This window comes from Dasypus novemcinctus, chromosome 13 (genome assembly GCF_030445035.2).
Source record: "Dasypus novemcinctus isolate mDasNov1 chromosome 13, mDasNov1.1.hap2, whole genome shotgun sequence".
Lineage (NCBI taxonomy): Eukaryota > Metazoa > Chordata > Mammalia > Cingulata > Dasypodidae > Dasypus > Dasypus novemcinctus.
The window spans coordinates 46,199,442-46,226,760 of record NC_080685.1 but is presented as its reverse complement, the minus strand read 5'-3'; the positions used below and the strand labels follow the sequence as shown (position 1 = coordinate 46,226,760).

General features: G+C 40.0%; 1 protein-coding gene across 1 annotated transcript in view; it reads right to left on the bottom strand.

Moving 5' to 3' along the window:
* TBX19 (T-box transcription factor 19) overlaps positions 1-10,128 on the bottom strand; it is a 34,198-nt gene extending 24,070 nt beyond the window's left edge. Inside the window, exon 1 of the mRNA XM_004464187.4 lies at positions 9,932-10,128. Within this exon, the coding sequence (XP_004464244.3) occupies positions 9,932-10,128 (197 nt within the window). The remainder of the gene's footprint in view (positions 1-9,931) is intronic.
* Between the last annotated feature and the right edge of the window lie 17,191 nt (positions 10,129-27,319).

Below are 27,319 nucleotides of genomic sequence, written 5' to 3'. Positions count from 1 at the left end.
AATGATAGAAGAAAGTCCTGCAATATCAGTAGTTACTCTAAATATATATAGATTAAACTATCCAGCCAAAAGGCAGAGGTTGGCAGAATGGATTTTTTTAAAAAGCACAACCCAATTATATGCTGTTTACAAGAGACTTGCCTGAAATTCAAAGACATAAGCAAGTTGAAAGTGAAAGGATAGAAAAATATGTACTCTGCAAGTAGTAACCAAAAGAGACCTGGGGCAGCTACACTAAAATTAGATAAAATAGACTTTAAATTAAAAACTATTACAATGGACAAAGAAGGTAATAACAAAGGAATTGATTCAACAAGAAGATAAAACAGTTATAAATATATGTGCACCCAAAAGCAGAGTCTTAAACTATATGAAACAAATACTGACATATTTAATGGGGAAATAAGTGGTTCTACATTAATAGGTGGAGACTTTAATACACCACTTCCAATAATGAATCTAGACAGAAGATCAATAAGGAAATACAAGTATTGACCAATACTCTAAATTACTAGACCTAACAGGCATATAGAGAACAATTCAACCAACAACAGCATAATAAACATATTTTTCTAATGTACATGGAACATTCTCCAGAACAGACTATATATTCAGTCACAAAACAAGTCTCAATAAATTCAAAAATATTGAAATCATACAATGTATTTTCTGCAACCACAATGGATAAAATTAGAAATCAATAATAGAGGAAGAAATGGAAATTTCATAAGTAGAAATTAAACAATCTATTTTTTTTTAAGATTTATTTATTTATTTCCCTCCCCTTCTCCCCTCTGCCCCAGTTGTCTGTTCTCTGTGTCTATTTGCTGCATGTTCTTTGTCCGCTTCTGTTGTTGTCAGCGGCATAGGAATCTGTGCTTCTTTTTGTTGCATCATCTTGTTGTGTCTGCTCTGTGTGTGTGTGGAGCCATTCCTGGGCAGGCTGCACTTTCTTTCAAACTGGGTGGTTCTCCTTACGGGGAGCACTCCTTGCACATGGGGCTCCCCTACGCGGGGGCACCCCTGTGTGGCAGGGCACTCCTTGCGCGTATTAGCACTGCGCATGGGCCAGCTCCACACGGGTCAAGGAGGCCCGGGGTTTGAACTGCAGACCTCCCATGTGGTAGACGGACGCCCAAACCACTGGTCCAAGTCCGCTTCCCAAACAACGTATTCTTAAACAACCAATGGTTCAAAAGGAAATCACAAGGGAAAGTAGGAAATATCTTGAAGTGAATGAAAATGAAAACACAACATATCAAAATTCATATGATGCAACTGAAACAGTGTTAAAAAGAAATTTATTGATCTAAATTCTTGCATTATAAAGAAAGAAAATATCTCAAACCAGTGACCTAACCTCAAAACTGGAGTAGCTAGAAAAAAAAATTGAAAATAAACCAAAGCAAACTGAAAGAAGGAAATAAAACTTAGAGCAGAGGTAAATAAAACTGAGAATTAAAAAACAATACAGAGAATCAACAAAACCAAAAGTTGGTTCTTAAAAAGATTGATAAAATTGGCAAGCATTAATCAGACTGACAAAGGAAAAATGAGAGAGGACACAAATAAATATAATCAGAAGTGGAAAGGGGAGCTGATGTGGCTCAAGAGATTGAGCACCAGCTTCCCACATATAATGTCTAGGGTTCAATCCCCGGCACAGGTACCTAAAAAATTTTTTTAAAGTAGAAAGGGAGGCATTACTAACAATCCCACAGGAATAAAACAAAAAGGACTGTAAGAGAGTACTATGACAACTGTATGCCAACAAATTAGACAACCTAGATGAAATGGACAAATGCCTATAAATACACAAACTACCTACAATGACTCAAGAAAAATAGAAGATCTCAACAAACAAATAACTAGTAAAGAGATTGGCTCATTAATCAAAAATCTTGAAACAAAGAATAGCTCAGAACCAGATGGCTGCACGGGATAATTTTAACAAACATTCCACAAAGAATTAACACCAATTTTGCTCAAACTCTTCCAAAAAAATGAAGAGGATGGAATACTCCCTAATTCATCCTATGAGGCCAACATCATCCTAATACTAGAGTCAAATAAAAATACCATGAGAAAATTATAGACCAATATCCCTTATGAATATAAAGGGGAAAATCCCCAACAAAATACTCGCAAACTGAATCTAAAAGCACATTAAAAGAGTTATATACCACCATCAAGTGAGATTTTACTCTGGTATGCTAGCAGGTCCTTACTTTCAATAAGAAAATCAGTTAAAATGATATGCCACATTAAGAGGAAATGGTAGAAAAACATAATCATCTCAACTGTTGCAGAAAAGGCATTTGACAAAATCCAGCATCCCTTCTTGACAAAAACACTTAGAAAACTGAGAATAGAAGGGGGTGGGGAGGGAATAGAAAGGTGGGAGTGAAAGGAGAGGAGAAGGGAGGGGAGAGGAGAGAAGGGGAGGGGTATTGTGCACACACGTATCAGGTTGAATCAAAGGATACGCCTTTTTTATAGGACAAAAAAATGGCAAATTCATGTGCTCATTCTAATATATAGAAAAGGACCTAAGGAAAATACACCAAAAATTAAAAGTGATTATTTCAAGGTGGAATATTCATGAATCACTTTTACTTTCATGTTTTTATGTCTTGTTAGTCATCATAAACAAATAATAAAAGTATTTTAAAATAATAACATTAACTAACTTTAGCAAACTCCAACCTATGAGCCAGAACTCTGCTCTGTTTCCTCAGCGTGTATATAACAAATGCTTTCACGGTTTTACAGCACATTCTGATGTCTGCTTTCTGAGCACAGACTGTTTCGCTCCTCCTGTCCCTTTACAGTCTATGTATGGACTGAGTTTATCAGAAAAAAAGAAGCCCAAGGAAGTTCAGGGTGGAGAGTAAGATTACCAGGGGATGACATGCTTGCCCAGACCATAGTCTAGATATAGCTCATGCAGGGAAGACAAAGTCGTCTTCCCTCGGAGCTGATGACAGCACACTGGACTATCCATGTCGGATTACAAGCAGGTTAATGCATTTTATTTGATTGATTTTGTCTGTTAAGATATCAGAGTCACTTCACACCCAGATTTTTGTTTGTTCTCATGGCCAGGACATGGCAACAGTCTAAAAGAGAGAAAGTAGCATGCCTCGTATAGTCCCAGGGGCATGGCAGGTGTTCTGTAAATGGCTATCGATAGCTGCTGTCGCTGGCACCTCTCCTCATCCAACTCCCTTTGAGGGCCTCTCCCCTTCCACATGCTTCCAAGGCTTCAAGAAGGAAGTATCACTTCCAAGGTCTGCCCTGCTTACCTCCAAATGTAAACTTCTCTCAGCTCCCAACTCCATCAAAACTCACCATTATACTCTCAGGACCTTAGGTGAACTACTTTCCAAAGATCTAAGAAATTAGTAAGTCAGTGACTTTTTCAAGAGTATGAGCAGATCCTAGTAATGTCCCCACCTGAATGATACTTTCCTCTGTACCTCTGTCACATGATTATCTGTAATAACTTCCTTCAAGGCACTCAATGCCCTCAGGCTTCCTTTCCCATCAGGTGATAAAAGAACAAAAAATGTCTATCATTCTCATCCTCTCAGGTGAACTGAGATAAGTGATTCCACTGGAAACGTCCAGCTTCATAAAGTTTTTGCAAGAATTCAATGAGTTAATTCATATAAAATGCTTACTCCAGTGCCTAGCACCTAAAAAGTGCTATGTTAAGTACTGGGTGTATTTTCATTACATTCAAGCCCTTTAGCTGGCCCAGGCCTGCCTCTGTTCTAGGATCTCAGCTTGAGAGAGTGGTTTTGGGAGATGGAAGCACAAAAGACATCAATTCTGGGTTCCTCCCTCTTGCTTGACTGGCAGGAACCACTTCCCCCTGCTTTTCTTTCTGGAGATAAGAAGTCTAGAAGACTGCTAATGGGTAGGGATTTCTTTGTGAAGTGATGAAAATGTTCTGGAATTCAATAGTGGTGATGGTTGTGTACAATCGTGAATATACCAAGGTACTGAATTGCACACTTTAAAAAGGTGAACTTTATGGTATGGGAATTATGTCTCAATAATAAAAAAGAGAAGTCTAGGTAAATTAATAATTTTTATACCACTTCAATTTTGATTCCCTAGCTGAATGGCAGTCATCTGCACAGAGACCCTAGACTTTGGGGATTCCCTGTGGCGAATCGCTAACCGTGGCTGCTCCCTCCTTCCCGTGACTTCCTTGCAACCATCTCCCCTTTCCCTCTGTCCCATTGTGTCAAGGAGGAAAAATTCATTTAAACAGGGGCCTAAGGCAAGCCTAATGAATTAAATAAGCGTTCTAGAGAAGAAAAGCAGCAGGTGATGATGTAGCCCAAATCCAGGTCTTGGCTGAGTACTGTATTTATTATCCATCTTACCACTCCCCTCCCTGAAGAGGATTTTCCTCCATTTATTTTATCTTAATAAGAAAGTAAACTACTTCCTTATACAATATGGTTTTTTTTATTATTTTATTAGTGTTTGTCAAGTGTAGGATATAGAAAGCCCATGAAAGTGGGAAGGCTATGTGCAAAGAATCACAAATGTGGGCATCGGAAATTATCTTAAGGATCATATAGGGTCATTCTGACAGCCAGGAGCCTGGCTTTTTTTTTCAGGAGGTACCAGGTAGTGAACCTGGGAAGCAGGTGCTCAATCACTGAGCTATACTCACTCGCCTGGATTGTTTCTGTGAGGTAAACAGAGAGATGATCTCCTGACTTCTGGCCCAGTGCTTTTTCTACAAAACTGACATTTATTTAAAACACACAAACATATATGTATACACACATACAAACAGGAGTGCAATGTGTATAAATGTCATTTCAGACATTAAAGTTAAAAAGTACTAAAAGTTTTCTCAATAAGAATAGGTAACAGTTATAAAAGTAAAAAAAAAAAAAAAGCAAACCCATAAACATATCTTCCCCAATACTAAATTGAGTGACAGTATGGCTGCTATTTTCATGGTTTGAAATGTTAGGAAGCTTCATATAGTACTGAGTTATGATTTAAGAGATTACATTTTCTTTTTCTCCCTTTTCTTTTTGAGCCTTCTAGGAAGTTAGAAACCAAAAAGGACTGCCAGAATGGCTGAGGAAAAGTGACGGAAAAATTCAAATGCCCATCCCCATTGCTGATAAGTTAGAGTACCTTCCTCTCTCAAAATGGATCAAAACCTACATATAGGAACTAGACCTATGAAACTCCAAGAAGAAAACGTAGGGAAAGCATCTTCAAGACATTATGGTAGGCAATGGTTTCTTAGACTTTACACCTAAAGCACAAGAACCAACATAAAAATAGATCAATGGAACCTCATCAAAATTTAAAACTTTTGTGCATCAAAGGATTTTATCATGAAAGTGAAAAGACAACCCCAAAGTGGAAGAAAATATTTAGAAACCTCATATCTGGTAAGAACTTAATATCTAAAATATATAAAGAAACTCTACAGATCAACAACAAATCCAAACAACCCAATTAGAAAATAGGCAGAAGACTGAAATAGACAGTTCTCCCGAGAAGATATATAAATGGTCAAAAAAGCACATGAAAAGATGTGCAAGATCATTAGCCATCAGGGAAATAAAAATCAAAACCTCAGTGAGGGAAGCCGATGTGGCTCAACTGATAGAGCATCCACCTACCATATAGGAGGTCCAGGGTTCAATACCCAGCTCCTGGCTCATGTGGTGAGCTGGCCCATGTACACTGCAGCTGCACGCAAGGAGTGCCATGTCCTGCAGGGGTGACCCACGCATAGGAGTAACCCATGCACAAGGAGTGCGCCCTGCAAGGAGAGCCGCCCTATGTGAAAAAAGAGCAGCCTGCCCAGGAGTGGCGCTGCACACATGGAGAGCTGACACAGCAAGATGACGTAACAAAAAGAAACACAGATTCCCAGTGCTGCCTGAAAAGAATGCAGGCAGACACAGAAGAACACAACACAATAAATGCACACAGAGCTGACAATGGGGCAGGTGGGGGAAGAGGAGAGAAATAAATAAAATAAGTCTTAAAAAAAAAAACACCTCAGTGAGACATCATTTCACCCCCACTAGGATAGTTACAATAAAAAGACAGACAATAACTAGTGTTGTCAAGGATGTAGAGAAATCTGAGCATTCATAATTGCTGGTGAAAATGCTCAGATTTCTCTGTATCCTTTGAGAATGCAACCACTGTGGAAAAACAGTCTGGCAATTCCTCAACCAAGTAAAGATGAAGTTACCATATGACCCAGCAAATTCACTCTTAGGTGTATAACTAAGAGAAATGAAAACATAAAATCCACTCAAAAACTCATATGTGAAGATTTGTAGCAATATTATTCCTAATAGCCAAAGAAGTGGAAATAACCCAACTGGCCATCGATTGATGAGTGGATAAACAAAATACAGTATATCCTTACAAGGGAATATGATTAAGCAATAAAAAGGAATGAAGTTCTAAGACATGCCACAACATGGATGAACCTTGAAAATATTATGCTGAGTGAAATAAGCCAAACACAAAAAGACTAATATTACGTGGTTCTACTTATTTGAAATATCTAGAATAATCAAACTCAAAGAGATAGAAGGTAGATTAGAGATTATCAGGAGCCAGAAGCAATGGAGAATTGCTGCTTAGGAGTATAGGGCTGCTGTTAGAGTGATGAATGAGTGTTGGCAATGGAGTGTGATGATGTTAGCACAATATTGTGAATGTAGTTAATGTCACTGAGTGGCACATTCAAAAATGACAAGAATGGAAAATGTTATGTTAAATAATGTTATCACAATAAAATTCAAAAACAAAAATGGGTGCAGTATAGGGGCATGGCGTGGAAATACATTTGCCTGATGTACAACCTTGGTTTTCTCTCTTCTTGCACTGCCCTCGCTGGAAACTATGAACACCAGTTCACAGGCACTGTACCCACACCCTGTAATCATTGCATATTCAAAGTTAGTGATTCCCAACACATTTTATGATAACAAATGGAAGAACTAGTTACATCACATAATGTTTCCAATTTCTCAGAAACTGTTCAAGAAGAAATTAATCAGAATCAAGCCAAAATTATTTAACAGCATGGACATACATATGAAATACATTTCCCCTAAGAAAAAGAGGTTGCAGGTAAAGAAAACAAGAAGTAAAAGAGATATATTTTGTTTGCCTCTGAAAACTGAAATACAATTTTTCTGCAACCTAAATTGCAAATTCATAGCTTAAAGGGTGGAGATGAAAGGAAATATTCATCAGCTGGATATGTTAACGATGGCTCGAATGAGCCCTAGGAAGGCGATGATGGTGGTGGTGGTATATCTGAAAGACTATCGAATATGAAGAAGGGAAGAGGGAAGCCATCAGGATCCCAGTTTCTGGGGATAATTCTGTGTTTTTCAAAGAAAAACCTCTCTTCCCAACTTCTGATCAATGCCAGAGGTAAGCCTCCTATATATATCTAAGGTAGGTCACTATTTGAAAATGAATCTTTTGGTTCTTTCATCAGCCCATCCTATGCTATTACAAAACTTGCTACTATGCAGAACAGTGAGACTTCAAGGACCCAGGAGCTATCTGATTACACCAACTGAAACTATTTGAAAAGTCAAAAAGTCAGCCACTTACAGGGCCAGGCAGGTAATGCTAAAAAAGAAAGCCCTAGAGTAAAAGAAGGGCCAAGTCACCTCGGTCAGGCTCAGGAGACGGAGAGGAGAGTGGGGACGAGGTATTTGCAGGAGACACAGCAAGTTCACAGACAGAGAATAGGAGACATACAGGAATAGATGATTGGGAAAAGAGAGAAAAAAGAAGGGAGTTAAGAAGACAAAATGAGAAAGATGTGTCTACCTCAAGAATGATAAAGTGCGGCTAACAACTTAATCTGAGAATCTAAAAGATTGAGAGAAATTCCAGACCAAGTACATTCATTATCAACCACATGACTTTCTTACTGATACCTCTTCTCTTCTTTATCTAAAACAGAAAGGGGACTTCCTATATCCTGGCAAAATCTTGACTCTAAAGGATTCAGGGACAGGAAAAGAATTTAAGAAAAAGATTCAGTTCCTTAGAGGAGGGGAAATGGCAGAGGGGCCTCCTCAGCTAAATAAGAATGACCAAGTTGACCATAATTAGACTTTTTCTACCAAGAATATTTTTCACCTATTTAGTAGTAAATGATTTTAAAATGTGAACATTTTAAATTTTAAATATGTGAAAAAATTATGTAGGTAAAAAAAATGCAGGAGAAAGTCCTTTTTAAATAGCAAAAGAACATTCCAATCTACTATATTCTTAAATTAGATTTTACAATGGTTTCAGAAACTTGTATTATTCATTTCTTGCTGAAGTAAATGAGCTACATTTTTACTTGGTGTTTGTACTTATTTGTACTTGAATATATGGTCACTTTGACAGCCAAATAGATGGTGTGAGTTTATGTATTACTGTAACTACTATCAAAGAATAATGAACAGAAAGTTCTACCCGTTGGCAAACATCATAAAATTTTTACGATTGCATAATCACTCATCCTTAAAGGGAAAGAGACTAAATCCAATTAAGAAATTGGGACAATTCTTTGAAATTTAATTGCTTTCTGCAAAAAAAAGGCTTAAAAATCAAGTGAAAATACAGAACCAAAGTAGGAACAGATATATTTAAATTTACAAATATTAAAAATAATAAATCCTCTATATGTAATAAGTACAGGACCCAGCAAGAGAAAATATATAAACCCTGCACAAGGTTGCTATTCTTGCTACTACTAAGAATTTATTAAACACCCTTATTCCTGCCGTGCCTTTCACTTAACTAAGCACTTTACTATCATGCAGCAGCACTCAGGTTCATCCATTTCCCAGCTGGTCAAGGAATGGTAATTTTTCTACACTAGGCATCTCGTGCAAAAATGGAAAAGCCAGCCATCAGGAATGGAAACATTTTGCACAAGCACAAAAGCCTGGTGGAAGTTCAGGTGGCCTCGACTTTTCTGTATTAAAGAGCAGAATTTCTCCCAAGGGTCCCAAGTACAGTCCTGTTGAAACTTAACCCTAGTGAAAATGCCTTTCAACATTTTGTACTTTTGTGACTGAGTGTACCAAAAAATAAGTGAGCATCAGCTGAATCTTGGGAGCCAGTTTGGCCAGGCAGGGCACAGTGAGATGTTCTTTCAAAATATGTATATCTCCTCTTTTACTAGGTGGAAGTTTCTAACATTACCTTGACAATCCCTGAGAAGACTAGATTTAATAGAATCCAAAAAATGCCCACAGAGATCAGTTTCAGTTCATCCGTAATTTGCTGCAATGAGAAAAAGGAAGGCATCTCTCTAAGGCAGTATATTATGGTCTCATTCACTATTGCTCTGATGGCTCTCACCTCACTATGGACACGCACGATCCCAAATGAACACTCACCACAAACACACGCCAGGAAGCAGATGTGTGATCGTCAGTGAGATTCCATTTGCCCTTTGTGCTCCCAATTTTCACCTTGTCAGAAATTTCCGACATTTGCTATTCTTAAGAGAAAACCATCCAGCTTCGAAATAAAGTTAGCTTTCACCTTACCTGCTCCAGGGTATGCAGTCAGTCAAAATTCAATATCGTTTTCTGACATTTGAGCACGCTTTCCAAGCCCCCGGGGCATGCCCCTCCTCAGAGTCATTCTCCCAGAATTTCTCTATTTAAAATGCATGTCACACAGGTTGTTTCCTCCCCCACTTCTCTGATGATCTCAGAGAAATTAATTAAGTTGGCTGGGGGAAAGCCAGTGTGAGACCATCCTTCTCGGGCGCGTGTTTAATCCGACCATGCTGTGTCTGAGCGAAGGGCAGCAACCTCTTCCATATTCAAGGGGTTTCACCTCCCTCACCAAGCTCTGCCAGCCCATACAGGAACGCGGGTAAACTCACCTGCCATTCTTGGTCACTATCATTTCGTTAGTGACTTCCTTGAACAGCTGCCAGAGGGGCGCATCCTCCAGGAGGATCTGAAGTTGCTTCTCGGTAGGGTCTCCCTTTTCCCTCCCTGCCTGGAGCTCACTTTCCACCACGTTGAGCAGGTAAGAAACAGTGCCATCACTGATCTTCTGAGAGCCCAGCTCGCTCATGGCCGGTGGTCCCTCACAAACTTCCCTGAGAAGTGGTAACTGCCCAGCCTGCTTTCCACCTCCTTCCTCGCCTCACTTGCTTTTCAAACCCAGCTGGACAGCATCTGGGGAACTGAAGAGAAGATGCCCCCCGGTTCTTGCGCAAGCTCCTATTATGACACCCCTTAAAGTCTCCAAATTATACCACCAACCTGTTAAGCTTTAGTTTGGAAGAGGGGGGTGGAGGGAGGGGAGAGATAGAGAAGAAAAAGCCCTCTCTTAATTACTGATTGGATCAGATGGGAGGACGCCTGGCTTTCCCATTGGCTGCCGCACATAGAGTAGACGTTTAAGAAGAGTACTCCATCCAAATTATCAGGCTTTTATCTTGTTGTACCTGAAGAGGTCTAATCGGTGTATTGAGGACCATTTTCCCGTTAATTAAAATTGTTCCAGGCTCAGACTGCAACAACCAAGCAAATCATGTTTGTGTGTAAATCATGGCATGTGGCACCTATAGGAAAGGAAGTCATGGGAAGAAGCCACAAACTTGGTGCCAACCCAGGCTTTCCCAGTATAGCTGAGAACCTAAATCCCTCAGCTGTTTAGATAGATGATGAGGCTCTGGCGAGAAGGGTGTGTATGTGGGAAGTCAAAAGCATTGTGCCAAGGAACATGACAACTGTGTTGGAGGATGGAGGAAGAGTTTTGGTGTGCCAGTTGCTCAAGGTTAAGAGGTCAAGAGAGAAGGGTCAGAGGTTAAGAGAGAAGAAATGAGCTAAGGACCTCTCCCAAGGATTCCTCACACATTCATACTTATCTCAAGTGCTCTGTTCACCTCCTCTGACTCTGAAACTTTTTCTTCCTCCCTAGAATCCAAAACCCACAACTTTTCTTCTCTCCAGAGGAGGGAAAATATCTCAGTTAGCATCATATCAATCTCTCTAAAGATGCCCTCTGCCCCAGTGAATGAAAACAAGTTTTTTTTACATTATTATTCAGGGTAATTTCAATTACCAGGCCTGAAAAGCACAGCTGGTTTTCCTTGTAGACAGCCCAAGGCCAAGCCTGGCATCCCAGTGTGAATCCTCACATTACCTGGGAAAGAGAACAAGTAGAAAACTTTTCCTGGGAGTGGGAGGAGCAGGGGCAGAAGTAGCTCCACCTCCTCCACCCTGAACAGGTCCTGTGGGTTGTGAGATTTTCCCTCATTACAACAAAACGGTAGAAAATCAGGACAAAGGGAAAATAAAAGCAAAACAGCTAAATGAAGCCAGGGTAAGGGGGAAACATAAACGGCACTCCAACACATTTATTCAGAGCCTCCTGAGTGCCAAATGCTCATGAAGCATCACATGCAGTGATGAACAAAAGGCCCCTGCTCTCATAAAAGTAGCAATCTGATAGAGAAGATAATGATGTAAAGCAGACAACATCTGAGTAATTATCAACAGTGATAAGTACTGTGAAGACTGTGGAAAAGGGTGGGGGAATGGAGAAGAATTTGTGGAAAGATTTGTGAGTACGTTACCTTATGTTGTAAAACGGAGATAGTGAGGTGATCCCGAGGCATCCAGGTGAGCCCAGTGTCATCACAAGGGTCTTTATAAGAGGGAGGATCAGAGCCAGAGAGAGAAGGTGTAAGGATGGAGGCAGAGGTCAGAGAGGCGAGACTCTATGACAATGCTGGTTTTGAGTATGGAGGAAGGGACCATGAGCCAAGGAACACAGGTGGCCTCCAGATGCTAGAAAAGGCAAGGAGACGGATTCTCCCCAGAGCCTCTAGAAGGAACGCAACCTTGCTGATACCTTGATTTTAGCATAATGTTCTACTTTGCTAAAGCTGCTCAAAACATATACAAGAGATGGCTTGGCTTTTAATGGCGGGACTTCATTAGCTTACAAACTTAACAGTTTTGAGGCTGAAAAAAATGTCCAAATCAAGGCATCATCAAGGCAATGTTTTCTTCCCGACCAGCTGCCGCCAATCCTGGACTTCTTTTCACATGGCAAGGCACATGGTAGCATTTTCTGGTCTCTTTCTTCTTTTCTGGGTTACATAGCTTCCACCTTGTTTCTATGGCTTTCTCTCTCTTTGAATTTCATTCTCTTATAAAGGACTCAAGTGAGAGGATTAAAAAATACCTATCCTGAATGAGATGGGTCACATCTTAACTTAAGATCCTACTCACCAAAACATCCTCCTTACAATGGGGCCACACGTACAGGAATGGATTAACTTTAAGAACATACTTTTCTGGGGTACATACAGCTTCAAACCATCACACATAGTGGAACTGATTTCTGACTTCTGACCTATAGAACTGTAAAATATTAAATCTGTGTTCTCTTAAGCCACTAAATTAGCAATAATTTGTTACAGCAGCAACAGGAAACTAATAGAAAGAGCATGAAACATATAAATGGAGATTTCAAGTTGCTGCTTAGAACTGTGTCACTATTATGGCTCTGAGCTTTTTAGCAGCCAATGCAAAGAGGGAGAATATAATGTCATACATTTCACTGTGTTGATAAAAATAAAAACTAACCATTTGCTCAGGAGATGCTTTGCTTCTCTTAATGTTTAAACTAAGAGAAATTTATCCCATGAATCTTTATAAGGAAAAGAATGTGTGACAGAGTGAACAATGTCCCCCAAAACAGTCCATAAATACCAATAAGATGTGTACACCAACTCTCAAAGTGTCTTATAATCTAGGAGGGAGAAAAAGCCATGTGGCATCCAGGTAATCCCAATACCAAGATTTGTGAAGTGTTTTGGAAACACCTTTAAGGGAGAAATGAAGGAAATAATTCTGTTTTTCTTATCAGTCTTATCCAAACCAATGTGTTCCTGCTAACCTGGTTAGCACATGGGTGTCTTCAGCCAGTGGGTCCAGTAAAGAATGGCTCAGGGAGAATAGTACATGCAATAAACCTGGAAAGACTTCCATTAATAAAGTCATCTATATTCTCTCATTTGGGGTTTGACTTGTCTAGACAATGATTCTACTCTGCAGTCATTGTCTGCCTCTAACTTCTGTATTATCTCAGATTTCTTAGATTGAAACTTATGAAATTACTTTTTTTATTTGCAATACAAAACAGCAATTTCAAAGAGTTCAGTCTTTTAATTAAGAGTTAAAAGTTGGACAGCATGTGATTCAAAATCACATCTTCAATATTTGAAGATAGGCCACATGTCTCCAACTTAGGGTTAAATCACTAACTTGTTATGCACGTGTGGCAGTTTGAGATTATTTTTGTAAAAAAAAAAGAGAGATTATGTTTGTAAACAAATTTATTCCTCTGTGTGTGATATACTTTAAATACATTAGATTCAGCTACATGTCTTGATTAAATTACCTGTTAAGATTAGGGCTTTGATTTGACAATGTCAGTAGGGTGGGACTCAGGTTGAGTCCCCACTCCCTTCGTGGACTGATATAAGACACTCACTCAAGAAGACACAAGGAAGAGAAGAGAACTTGGTCATGTGACAGAAAGGAGAAAGCTCAAACAGCTAAAGCCCCGGGAAGAGAGATGAACCATTTGCCTGGTAGTTTGCAGCCAAAGAGAACAGAGCAGCTGAGCAGCTGAGAAGGCCTGAGAGACCAGAGGGAGTTCGTCCACCATCTTGCTTCAACACATGGCAACAGACTTTGGTGAGAAAGGAACCTTGAGTAGGTCTCTTTAGGGCCTTGTAACAGAAATCTTCATAAAAGATATCTGGTTCTTTGCATGTGCACCCTGTTGGCTGACTAATACAGCATCCAGTATCATAAACCATCCTACCTTTAGCTATAAAACCTAGTATCTGGCACATTGCAGGTCCTCTAAATTATTGCTTGGTCAATTGATTAATATATCAAAGATGCAATAAGGAAAAACTGGTGTTTATTTTTAAAACTTAATTGTGTTTTTTCAATTATGTGCTCTTAAAGGCATCACAATAATTACGGTGACTTTTTAAGAGAAAATAACATTTCAAAAGGATTTTTTTAAACATTTTTAAAAGCTGTTATTAACCAGAACCCAAGGATTCTTTGAGATAATCCAAAGGAATTTTGATGGAAAATATTGAAAGATAAATTTGCATTCAGAAATCTAAAATCAGAAACTAAAATAATGATTAAGAAACAAAACAATTATGTTTTAATCAAATGTTACATGCTCCTCCCCGAATTCTGGGAATACTGCATTTTCAACAGCGTCGAGTCCAATAAAACAAAGACACATAAACACTCAAACAAACTAACAAAAAAAGTCAATGCAACTTTTAAGAAGATTCTGAGTCTGTGAAGAAGCCATATCCCATTAGGGTGAAAATGGAAGAACTGAAATATGAAAATCCCTGAGCACCTTAAAATTCTGGCCACTCTGCTAACTCCTCAGAGATAAGCAATAACTCCAATCTTCCTGATCACACATCATGCTGTGTCTGTTCACAAACTGCCAGTTCAATTGTAGCCAGATTTCACCATTTCCCAATAGGAGTGAGCGGTATATGGGGCACTGTTCCACATTCCTCTCTAAGAAACAGATGCACAACTACACATCAGGTGTGCCTGGGAGTATATTAATTGTTATATTATTTTAAGTGTAACAAGGAAACTTGCTGTATTAGTGACTCTACTGTGAATTCTGTACAAAAGCAAAGACCCCTTCTATAAAGCAATTCGCCCCCTAAGAATTTTGGGTATGCAACGGTATTTTCACTTTAGGCTAACTTAAAAGATGACCTGTCTGAAGCTTTCCAGGAAAAGGAAAAGTCTTCACATGGGAAAGCCCCACGAATGAGCAACAGGAGTGAATTAACTAGCCAGGCAGAGGTGGGCTAGCAATGCTTCTCTCCCTGTCAAGGCATGGCTGATCGCCACACTAAACAGCTGAATTTCATTCTGATTAAAATCTAAGCACTCAGGCATATATCTGGTGTCTTTCTTGGTTGCTTTTATCAAGAGCTCCAGCTATTGATTGGCAGGGTCATGGATTCCTAGGGGTGAGCCTGGGAAGAATGCCAGTCACAAGACGTGGGACTCTTCTCCTTACTTTGGGGCCTGTATGTGTCCACATGGTAGGACAGTTTGTCAAGAGGAATCTGAAATGTTGAGGTCCATGGAAAGGAATAAAAGAATGAAATGGGTTCTAGATTCTGCCAGGAATAAGCCTGTATCTGCAGGCAATTAGCTTCTCTGTACTTTTTCTTCACATCCTAGAAAGACCTGAAAATAAATCATCGAGAATACTTAACTGAACTCTCTCAAACATCTTCTGATTTTAAAAATTGGACCCCTGACAACAAGGACAGGTGTCACTTCTCTGGCATCTCTGGCATCATTCACTGATTCATTCAGCCAAAATGATACAGCTCTTAAAGCACTTGACGTCAGGAGGAGAGGAGACTTAACCTGCAGTGGAAGTTTGGAAGGAAAGTTGCCTGTGGCAGTTTGATATTATTGATGAATTCCAAAAAGAAATACTGGATTATGGATATATATTATGATACATATAAATTGATATGTATCAGTTTATAAACTGATCTTTTCCTCTGGGCATATTAGATTATGTTGGATTCATAAATAATTCATTAAATAATTATGGCACGGCAAAGGACAGAGTTAAGGGCTTTTGATTTTAGAGTTTTGATGTTGAATATATATTATGATATGTAAAACTTATGTTTTATGGCCTGTTATCTGTAAGCTCCTACCCCAAATAAATACCCTTTATAAAAACCAACCAATTCTGGTATTTTGTTTCCGCACTCATTTGGCTGACTAATACAGAATTTGGTACGGAGGAGTGGGGTGGTGCTTTTGTAATTACCGAAATGCTGGAACGGTTTTATAAATGGGTAAGGGATATTTTTTGGAGGAATTGTGAGATGCTTGATGGAAAAGGTCTAGATTGCTTTAAAGAGACCATTGATAGCAATATGGATGCTAAAGAGACTTTTTATGATGCCTTAGAAGTAAATGGTGACACTATTATTGGAAACTGGAGGAAAGGTGATCCAGGTTTTAAAGTTGCAGAAAACTTAGCAAGATTAATTCCTGATGTTTTATGAAAGGCAGAATTTGAAAATGGCAAGCCTGGGCATTTAGCTGAAGAAATTTCCAAAGTAAACCTGGAGAATGTGGCTTGGCTTCTACTTGCAACTTATAGCAAATGCTAGATGAAAGAGATATGCTGAGGACTGAACTGTCAGATACAAAGAAAACAGAAACTGATTCTGGAAATTCCAAGCCTCTGGAAACCAAGCTTCCAGATGAAAGCACCCCATTGAAGGAGTTGACTAAATTTAAAACTTGTAAATCAGGATTGAAGATGCAGTAATCTCAGAAAGAACTGTGGGAAGTCTCACTGTCTGATGGCTTGGACCCCTGCTTCTTGCATGCTAAACCAACAAGGTTTTTGAGAGAGCTGTATGAACAAAACTACTGTCAGCTTGTACTAAAAGGGAAATGGAAAGGAGATATTGAAGGAGAAACAGCTTTAAGAGGAAAACCTTGGAACCTGAGATCTGGAATTAAGACTTCACCTTGGGCCAAGAGGGGAATCCCACCCATGTGTACAGAGAGAGTGAGTTTGCCCCAGCAGTTGAAGAGGGTGGATGTTCCTGTCCAATGTTTTGGGAGAGTTTTGCTGCCCCAGGGTACAGAGAGGGTGGAGCACATTCCCCAAGGATTAGGGTGGTTAAGGTCAGCACCCCACAGGTCTGAGAGGGGTGGATCCGTCCCCCAAAGGTTAGGGAAGATCAGGTGGTCAACTCATTACTCTGAGAGGGTTGAGCCTGTATGTCAATGGTTAGGGGGAATGTTGTCTTCATGTCACTGTACAAGGGGAATTAAGACTCTAACCCAAAGATTGGGTAAGGTTTGGCAATCACCCCAACACTCTTGAAGGGAGAAGTCTGGAACTCAGTCAACTCCCAGATGTTTGATGAGGGTGGAACCAAGAAAATGGCCAAAGGGCAAGTTTGTGGAAAGGGTGGGTTACCATAGGCCCCAAGGAGGAAAAACCATCTTCTTAAGAATGACTCTCAGACTTGGAAATTGAACAGAGTATTCCCTGCAGGTCTACTGAACTGTAGAGAAACCATAACTCATATTTCCCTCCCAATTTCTCCTTATTGTAATGAAAATGTCTATCCTTTGTCTCTGTCCATTTGTGTATTGGAAGCAGATGAATGGTTTTGTAAGTTTCAGAGGTCTATAGTAGAAGGGGCTTTGTCCCAAGACAAACTATATTTATTTAAATTGATTGTGATATGATTTAGTACTTGCACTGTAACTGATTTAAGGCTTTTTTGAATATTGTAATGTCTTTATGGAATTCAGAGGGTGGAGTGTAGCACTTTGATATTACTGATGAATTCCAAAGTGAAATATTGGATTATGCTTGTAAACTGATCTTTTCCTCTGGGCATATTAGATTATGTTGGATTCATAGGCTTACTTGATTAAGTAATTATGGCATGGCACAGGACAGAGTCAAGGATTTTTGATGTTGGAGTTTGATGCTGAAGTCTTAAGCTGGAGCTCTGGGAAGAGAGGAACCCAGGAAGCCTGAACCCTCACAGACATCGGCAGCCATCTTGCTCCAACACATGAAAAGAGACTTTGGTGAGAGAAGTAACTAATGTTTTACGGCCTGGTATCTTTAAGCTCCTACCCCAAATAAATACCCTTTATTGAAACCAACCAATTTCTAGTATTTTGCTTCAGCACCCCTTTGGCTGACTAATACATTGCCTAAAGTAACACAGAGAAGAGAGCGCATGGCATTCCCTGCAGAAGCCAGGGACACCATCACAGAGCAGGTGAGCTAACATAAGCTGAATTTTGAAACAGTTTGCCTCAGGCAAGGGAGAAAATGCATTCCAAAAAAAGAGAATATTCTATGAAAAGGCCAGAAAGCAAAAGGACATGGAGTATCCAAATAAAAGCAAGTTCAACCCATGGAATATTAAGCTAGAGATGAAATGTCAAAGGGTTTTGTTTACATATTTAAAAGCATGCAATAGATCAGCATTTCCCATAAGGAAATAATTTTAGGTGGTACTGGACTAACATTTGTTATTATAATATTTATAAAAAGGGAAATGTAACTAGCTTGTGAAACCCATACCTTTATTGATAGTATTGCTTAGGACAAGTAAAATATAAAAATTAAAAAGAGAGAGATAATTTAATTTAAATTAAAATGTTAAAGCAATAATGCAGGTAAAACTTGAAAATTACAAAAGGTAGCAAACACTAATATAGGTGTTTAGGAACCACTGAATGATGTTAAGCTAGTTATATGACCTTGATCAGGTTGGCATTTTAAGAAGATGGCATTGATGGCAGTGTGGAAGCTGAATGAGAAAACAATGGGAGGAACTCTCAAGGCAGTTGCAGTGGGGAAGGAAAGGATGGAGCAAATGCAAAAGTTATTTAGGAGGGAGAATCCGTAGGACTTGGATGCCACTGAATATGGCTGTTCAGGAGAAGGTATCTAGGATGATGCTCAGGTGTCTGCTGGATGACAGGGTAGATGACAGGGCCATTCTTCAGGAGAGAGAATACAAGAGAAGAGTTGGGGGAATGCCATTTCACATTCACCACAAGCAGAAGCATCCACTTCCTTGAAGAGTCTACAGATCCCAAGGTGTGTTTGTGAACACACTCTTGGACATTAACTTGCATATTCAGAATTGGGCACTGGGGGAAGTTGATGCCCAGTTCTGTGATCTCTGGACTTGAATGCTCCTGAAAGGATTAGTAGGGTTAAATGTTCATCTTCGGCTTGACAACTTAAGTTCTGTCTCACAGGCCCAACAGCTGGTGTGCTTCTGGTTGGGGGCAGGGCTGGGGTTGAGCTATTAATTAAGGTGCACAGTCTACCTGACACCTGATAGCACTACTGTGTCCTCAGGCACACAGAGGCCCATGTCTCAGACTTAAAGGGCAAAAATTGAAAGTCACGCAACCTGAGCTCACAAACTTGTGCTCCCCTGAGCTGTGCCTGGATCCCCAGGCACACACCAGGTGGGATCCTTATCGGCACATTCAGTACCTGCAGTCTGCAGAAACCTAACACCTTTCTCCACCCACCTCCAGTGCCACCAGGAAATTAACACTCACCCAGGTACTTGGTCATAATTAAACTGAACAAAAAGACAGCTGTTCCTACCTTTCTTTTTTAATCATCAGCATGCAACTCTGGGGATTACTAGCTTTGGGGTGATTTAGGAAGGATTACTCTTTCATTAGTGTCTGGGGTCGGTTCCAATACAATGTCATAAGAGCCTTTTAAGATACTCTCCCATGCCAATAGCTCATCCTTTTCCATGTCTGAAGTTAGGCTTTGCAAAGTCACGCAACCTGCTATTTGTCAGACCTCCCAAGCTCTGTGATTTTTAACCAGAAACACATCAAACTAAAATGACTTCTACCCTGATCTATGAAAAGGAACAGCTTTGGGATAGAGAGAGGACTATTCTCCATGTTGACAAAGTTAAGAGCTACCCATTAACATCTACTGACCCCTCATTTAGCACAATCAGGGGACACAAACATGCTGATGACATGAGTGAAGTCTAGGTACATTAAAGTATGGGGAAAGGGAAAAGCGCACGCCCATACAAGGGCATCCAAAGTCAGGGGAGTTTAAACGTTATGTAAGGATAACCAAAGCATACCTGCAGGCCAAATTCTGCCCTCCAGTTTGCAACCTCTTGCACCTATTTGTATTTGCAATTCATTCAACAAATATTTATGAAGTGCCTCCTCTTTGCCAGGTGGTATGCTAAGTACTAGGAACATAGTGGTTAGCAAAAATAGACAAAGCCCTTGCCCTCATGGAACAGAGACTCTGTTGATGCTAACAGTACTGAGTAGGGGAGGTCAAGGATGTGAGGCTTACACTGAAAACTGAAGGGTAAGTAAGTAAGAGTTAACTTGACAGAGGAAAAATATGGGTAGATGAAACAACACGTGCCTAGACCATATAACAAGATGGAGCAAGATAAGAAGAGAGACTACATGGGCAGAATGAAGATGAAGAGGTAGAAGTCAGACCCTACACGACCATACAGGTTAAAGTATGCATGGCCTTATCCTAAAAGTCATGGACAACACATTTTTAAAAGATCAGCAGTTTATGTTGCTTTTCACAATAATGCTGAGGCATCAACCACTTTTGTGCCCATTCAGAAAATTTTGTTGTATTTTCCTGTGCTTTTACATTAGCTCAGAATTTTTTTCAGAACTTGGCACCATCTATAAATTGCTCAATTTCACTTTGCACTTTTTTTTAATGATGCCCCATTTTCTTTTCATTTTTCCACCCCACCCCCCCTTCCCCCCCAGTTTTTGCTCTCTGTGTCCATTTGTAATGTGACCTTCTATATCGTTTCTTTTTGTCTTCTCATTTTTTTCCTCTAGGCTTCAATGGGATTCAATCCTGGGAATGTCCAATGTGGGAGAGAGGTTCCTTGTTGCTTGCGCCACCTCAGTTCCTGGTTTCTGTTGTGTCTCACCTTGACTCACTCCTACATCTCTCTTTTGTTGTGTCATCATCAATGGACCACTTCCACCATGGAGGGGGCAGTGATTTGTTTTAACTGGAATAGACACATATTCTGGAGTTTGCATTTTCTGTAGGAAATGTTTTTTCCAAAACTATCATCCATGGACTTACTGAATGTCTTGTCTACCACCATGTCATCCCACACAGCATTGCTTCTGATCAAGGAACATATTTCACAGCAAATGATGTGTAGGAATGGGCACATGCCCATGGAATTCACTGATCTTACCATGTTCCCCATCACCCTGAAGCAGCTGGATTGATAGAACGGTGGAATGGCCTTTTGAAGACTCAATTACAGCACCAACTAGGTGGCAATGCCTTGCAGGACTGCAGCAATGTTCTCCAGGAAGCTGTGTATGCTCTAAATCAGTGTCCTAACACACAGCAAATTGACACAGAGAGCAGACAATGGGGAGGTGGAAGGAAGAGAAATTTAAAAAATAAATCTTTAAATAAATAAATAAATAAATAAATAAATAAATAAATAAATAAATCAGTGTCCACTCTATGGTGCTGTTTCTCCCATAATCAGGAGCCATGAGTCCAGGAATCAAGGGGTGGAAATGGGGAGTGGCACCACTCACTATGACCCCTAGTGACCCACTAGGAAAATTTTTGCTTCCTGTCCCTGCAACCTCAAACTCTGCTGGTCTATGGGTTTTAGTCCCAAAAGGAGGAGTGATGTCATCAGGGAACACAATAATGATTCCATTGAACTGAAAGTTTAAAATGCCACCTGGCCACTTTGGGCTTCTCTTACCTCTGAATCAACAGTTCAAAGAAGAGAATTACTGTACTGACTGCAGTGCTTGATCCTGACTATCAAAGGGAAATAGGACTGCATCTAGGACCCCTAGTACTGTCATGTCCTATGATTAAAGTCAATGGGGATTAAAGTCAATGGAAAATTGCAACAACCCAGTCCAAGCAGGACAAATAATGGCCCAGAAGCTTCAGGAATGAAAGTTTGAGTCACTCAACCAGGCAAAGAACCACATCCAGCTGATGTGCTTGCTGTGGGTAATGGAAACATGGAATGGGTAGTGGAAGAAGGTAGTGATAAATATGAACTTCAACCACATGACCAGTTACAGAAATGAGGACTATAATAGTCATGAATCTTTCTTCCTTGTTTCATTATGAAGATGATTGTATATGTACACAAAATGAATTTCTTTGTCTTCTTCCCCAAACTTTTCCCTTATCATATAACAAGTTGTATCAGTTTCATGTCATAATATTTGAGGATGTAAAGTTTGAATATTAATATTCAAGTTTAATATTCAAGAGTGAATATTACCCAAGAACTTGCATCCTATTCTGTATGGAATTAATGCATTTCGGGTTATATGCAGGAGAGCTGAACATTGTTAGGTAGAAATATATATATATATGTATATATATATATATATATATATATATATATATATATATATATATGCATGTCTGTTATTGTTTTTACTTAGAAACTAAGTATGGTTTAAGGTAATGTGTATGGTTGCCAAGTTTACAAGGGCTGGACTGTGATGGTTAGGCTATGGTGTCAACTCAGCCAGGTAATTGTGCCCAGTTGTTTGGTCAAGAAAGCACTGGGCTAACTGTAAAACAAGGGCATTCATGGACTTTAGTCACTGTTGACTTTACTGCAATGGTAAATCATAGATAGCTGATTACAATTACATCAATCACGGAGATTGCCATCAGCAATGAGTGATGCTTTATCCAATCAGTTGAATGCCTTAAAAGGGGAAGTGATTCCAGCATTGAGTGAGAATTTCCCAGCTCATCTTTGGACAGCCAAAGTCTCCCAGAACTCGTCAAGAACCTTCACTGGACTTTCATTGGAGCCCCTGGTTGCAGCCTGCCTGTGGAACCTGGACTTGTGCATCCCCATGATGCATGAGAGACTCTTATAAAATCACATACTATTGACAGATATCTCTAGTTGATTGTTTCCCTAGAGAACCCTGACTAATACAAAGATGCTTCACAATAAATTGAAAAGCAAATGCAAAGAATCAGAGGGAAAGAAACAGATTGCTTTCAAAGATGCACCAATTGTCAAAAAAACTGGTGCCTTAACAGAAATAAAATAAAAAGACAACAGACTGCTTTATTTAATGTGTTGAAAGAAAATAACCTGGAATTCTATATTCAGGGACAATATCCTTCCAGAATAAAGTAAAGAAATTTTCAGATAACTATAAAATGAGACAATTTCCTATGAGCAGACATGCACTAAAAAAATTAAAAAGATGTCTTCAGAAGAAAAATCTTCTCAGATGGAAGATCATAGGTGTAGGAGGGAATGAAAAGGTACAAAACAATAAATATGTGCATAAACCCAAGTGAGTATTGGCTACAGCAATAAAAATTTCTGACTAGGTTTAATATATATCATTGAATTAGAACACATTAAAATAATGGCACGTAAGTGAAGAGGAGGTAAATGAACTCAAAGAACAATGAAGTCCATGCATTCTCTGAAAAGAATAAGAAAAGCTTCAATTAATATTATATATTGATAAGTTAAGGATGCATATCATAATATCTAGAATAACTACTAGAGAAGAATAAAAGAGTAGTTAACTTCCCAGCTAATGAAGGAGTTATGGTGTCATTTTAAAAATATAACCAATCAATCCAAAATAGAGCAACAATGAAAATTTTAAAAGAATGTATAAAAGAGAGACAGATAACAAATATTAAGGTGGTTGTAGTGGGAAACGGACTTTGGCCCAGTGGTTAGGGCGTCCGTCTACCATATGGGAGGTCCGCGGTTCAAACCCCGGGCCTCCTTGACTCGTGTGGAGCTGGCCATGCGCAGTGCTGATGCGCGCAAGGAGTGCCCTGCCATGCAGGGGTGCTCCCCCGCATAGGGGAGCCCCACGCGCAAGGAGTGCACCCGTAAGGAGAGCCACCCAGCACGAAAGAGGAAAGCCTTGCGCCCGTGAGGAAAGCCGCCCAGCATGAAAAGAAAGTGCAGCCTGCCCAAGAAAGGCGCCGCCCACACTTCCCGTGCCGCTGACGACAACAGAAGCGGACAAAGAAACAAGACGCAGCAAATAGACACCAAGAACAGACAACCAGGGGAGGGGGGGGAAATTAAATAAATAAATAAATCTTTAAAAAAAAAAAAAAAAGGTGGTTGTAGTTGTTTGAAACTGTATGTAGGGAAGCGGACTTGGCCCAATGGATAGGGCATCCGCCTACCACATGAGAGGTCCAAAGTTCAAACCCTGGGCCTCCTTGACCCTTGTGGAGCTGGCCCATGCGCAGTGCTGATGAGTGCAAGGAAGTGCCATGCCATGCAGGGGTGTCCCCCACATAGAGGAGCCCCATGTACAAGGAGTGCACCCCATAAGGAGAGCCACCCAGAGCAAAAGAAAGTGCAGCCTGCCCAAGAATGGCACCACACACATGGAGAGTTGACACAACAAGATGACGCAACATAGTGATGGAAGGCAAAACATCAAAAACAAAACTTTTGCATTTTTTAATTTTTTGATACTCCTATTTATCTTTACCTTAATTTCTCTAAATTAATATGTATTCTATATCTAACCTTTAAACTCATCACTATATTCCATTTTACTACTAATGGAACCTGGAAGTATATTGGCCTTCATTTTTTAAAAAGTTTTGGATCACAGAGAGGTTCAACAATGGCAGGGGAGGAATACTGGTGAGGGATGTTATTGACAGGGGACACATGGTTGGCAGGGAGTACTATGAGGGCATATATTCAGGGTACATAAAAATGTTTGGATATTTTCATAGTGGATACAATTAAAAACAACAACTGAAGGAGTGCTGAGTTCCTAGCTAGGGGAGCTCTATCACAGTCCCTAAAGAAACAGCAACAATCCCCCAAGTGCAACGGCAAAGACCGAAAAAAGAATGAAGGTCCAACAATGAGCCCTTGATACTAATGACTATGCTTGTGAGCCTGTGCACCTGAAATAAGAATAAGGCCTAGAGCTGCAGGGTGCCTAAGAGCTACTTCCTGAGAGCCTCCACGTTGCTCAAATGTGGCCAGTCTCGAAGCCAAACTCAGCATGTAAATGCATTGCCTTCCCCTCAGCATGGGACATGACTCCTGGAGAAGAGCCTCCCTTGTGATGAGGGATTACTACCAAGTATCAGCTGATGATGTAACTAGAAAATGACCTTGAATAAAAGGGTCAACTCGGACCAGCAGAATATCTCAATCTACATATAATACCAGGAGTTAAAAATGCTTTTTGACCTGAATAAAAGGGGGAAATGGAAAGGACAAATGAGTTTATATGACTATGAGTCTCCAAAAAGAGCCAGGAGGTTATCAGAGAGGTTGCCCTTATGCACACCTCAGCAGAGTCCCAGAGACAGGTAAAGTAGATACAATCCCGGGTATTGGTTCTTCTGAGGGTTACAGAGACCCACAGGTTCTATGGTCATGGCAGATGGAGTTCAGTCCCATGTCAATTGGCCCTACTTTGGAGTTTGTGTTTCTGTGTGATGGAGCTGGACTCAGATGTGATCTTTTCTCACAAGCCTCTCCTGTTACTTTTACCAGAACTGTAGTTGGTACTGGGGTTTAATATATACCCAGGGGACCTGAATCTCTGGACTGACCATGTGATAGCCAGGCCCTGAGCCTCAACAGACTTCAGCTCCTACACTCGGGTTTATTGGACTTACCCCACTCAGCTAACATGGAGTTGAAGAAGGTCAACCACCACACCAGGGAGCCAAGAGTGCCTACAACTGAAAGCAGGAGGATTGCATCCAGCATCCATGTGGAATCTAAGCCCCCTCTTGATATAGATGTGGAGGGGACACAACCATTCCAAGGTCCACAGGATGGAGGATTAGAATATGGATTAGAGTGGACTTACTGATATTCTATTCATGAACTATTGTGATTAGTAATCGAAGAAAATATGGCATTGGTGTGGAGAAAGTGGCCATGGTGGCTGCTGGGGGTAGGAAGTGGGAGGAAGAGATGAGATGTGGGGGCGTTTTCAGGACTTGGAGTTGTCCTGGGTGGTGCTGCAGGGACAGTTACCAGACATTGTATGTCCACCCATGACCCACTGGGTGGAATGTGGGAGAGTGTGGGCTATGATGTGGACCACTGACCATGAGGTGCAGCAGTGCTCAGAGATGTATTCACCAAGTTCAATGAATGTCTCATGATGATGGAGGAGATCGTTGTTATAGGGGGAGGAGTGGGGTGAGGGGGGTGGGGGGTATATGGGGACCTCATATTTTTTTAATGTAATATTAAAAAAATAAATAAAGACAAAATAAAAAATAAAAGATGACGCAACAAAAAGAAACACAGATTCCCGGTGCCACTGATAAGGACAGAAGCAGTCACAGAAGAACACACAGCAAATGGACACAGAGAGCAGACGGGGGTGGGGGGAGGAATAAATAAATAAATAAATCTTTGAAAAAAAAAAAAAAAAGAAACTGTATGTACCACAGAAAAGCATGTTCTTAAAGTTAATCCATTCTTGTCAGTGTGGACCCATTGTAAGTTGAATCTTTTGATTAGCCTATTTCAGTTAAGGATAGATCTTAATCCTTCATTCAGGATAGGTCTTAATTCTCTTACTGGAGTCCTTTATAAAAGTAATAAATACAGAGAAAGAGAGAGAGATAAAGTCATGGAAGCAAGAAGCTGAAATCAATGAAACCTGGAAGAAGGGAGAGGTCAGCAGACACCACCATGTAACTTTCCATGTGACAAAGGAGTCAAGAATTGCCAGCAGCCAGTTTTCAGAAAGAAAGCATTGCCTAGATGATGCCTTAATTTAGACATTTTCATGGCCTCAAAATTGTAAGCTTATAAACTAATAAATCCCCATTGTTAAAAGCCAATCCAGTTGAAACCAAAATGTTGAGAAAACTCTTTAGAAAATATAGGAAAAGTTACCTGTTTAAGATGCTTAAGGAGGGGCATCTGACACAGGGCAGGCTTCCAGGGAGTGTGTTAGTGCTCATTTTGTCATAGTGGGTTATATCATTGGGTGGAGACCCATACAGTGAGAGTGAAGGTAGACCCACATCCTGAGGAGGACTGATGTTCTCAAACATAGGAAATTGTGTCTCTCAAGAGAATTGGTGACTCCCAATGGGTTAGGGCAGTTGAGTATGTCAAGCCCTCAATATTGTTGCAAGTATCTCTGAATATGGTCCTTCAAGTAATGAAAATTGATTGTCACTATGGGCCCTGAGGGGAGGGGGAAAGAGGTATTGAATAGATGGAATCAGTGTAACTGTGGGGCATTGGAAGTGTTCCACAAGATCATGCAATGATGGATATAGGACATGTTAAATTACATCAAGAATGTATAAAATCTATAGGCTAAAATGTAAACCATAATGTAAAACATAAGATAACTAAAAAGTTTAGAAAATTGTGTAGTCTAAAATATAAACCATAATGTAAACCCAAATAGAACCATGTTTGAAAGCTATTGTTTCAATATCTCTACATCAGCTGCAGCAAATATAATATGAACATGTAAAAAGATCATTGCTGGCGTAGGGACAGAGGGTTTGATGTTGGATATGTGGGAGTACCATATATTGTATATGTGAATTACTGTGACCTAAAGCTTTTGTGAAGACAAACTTA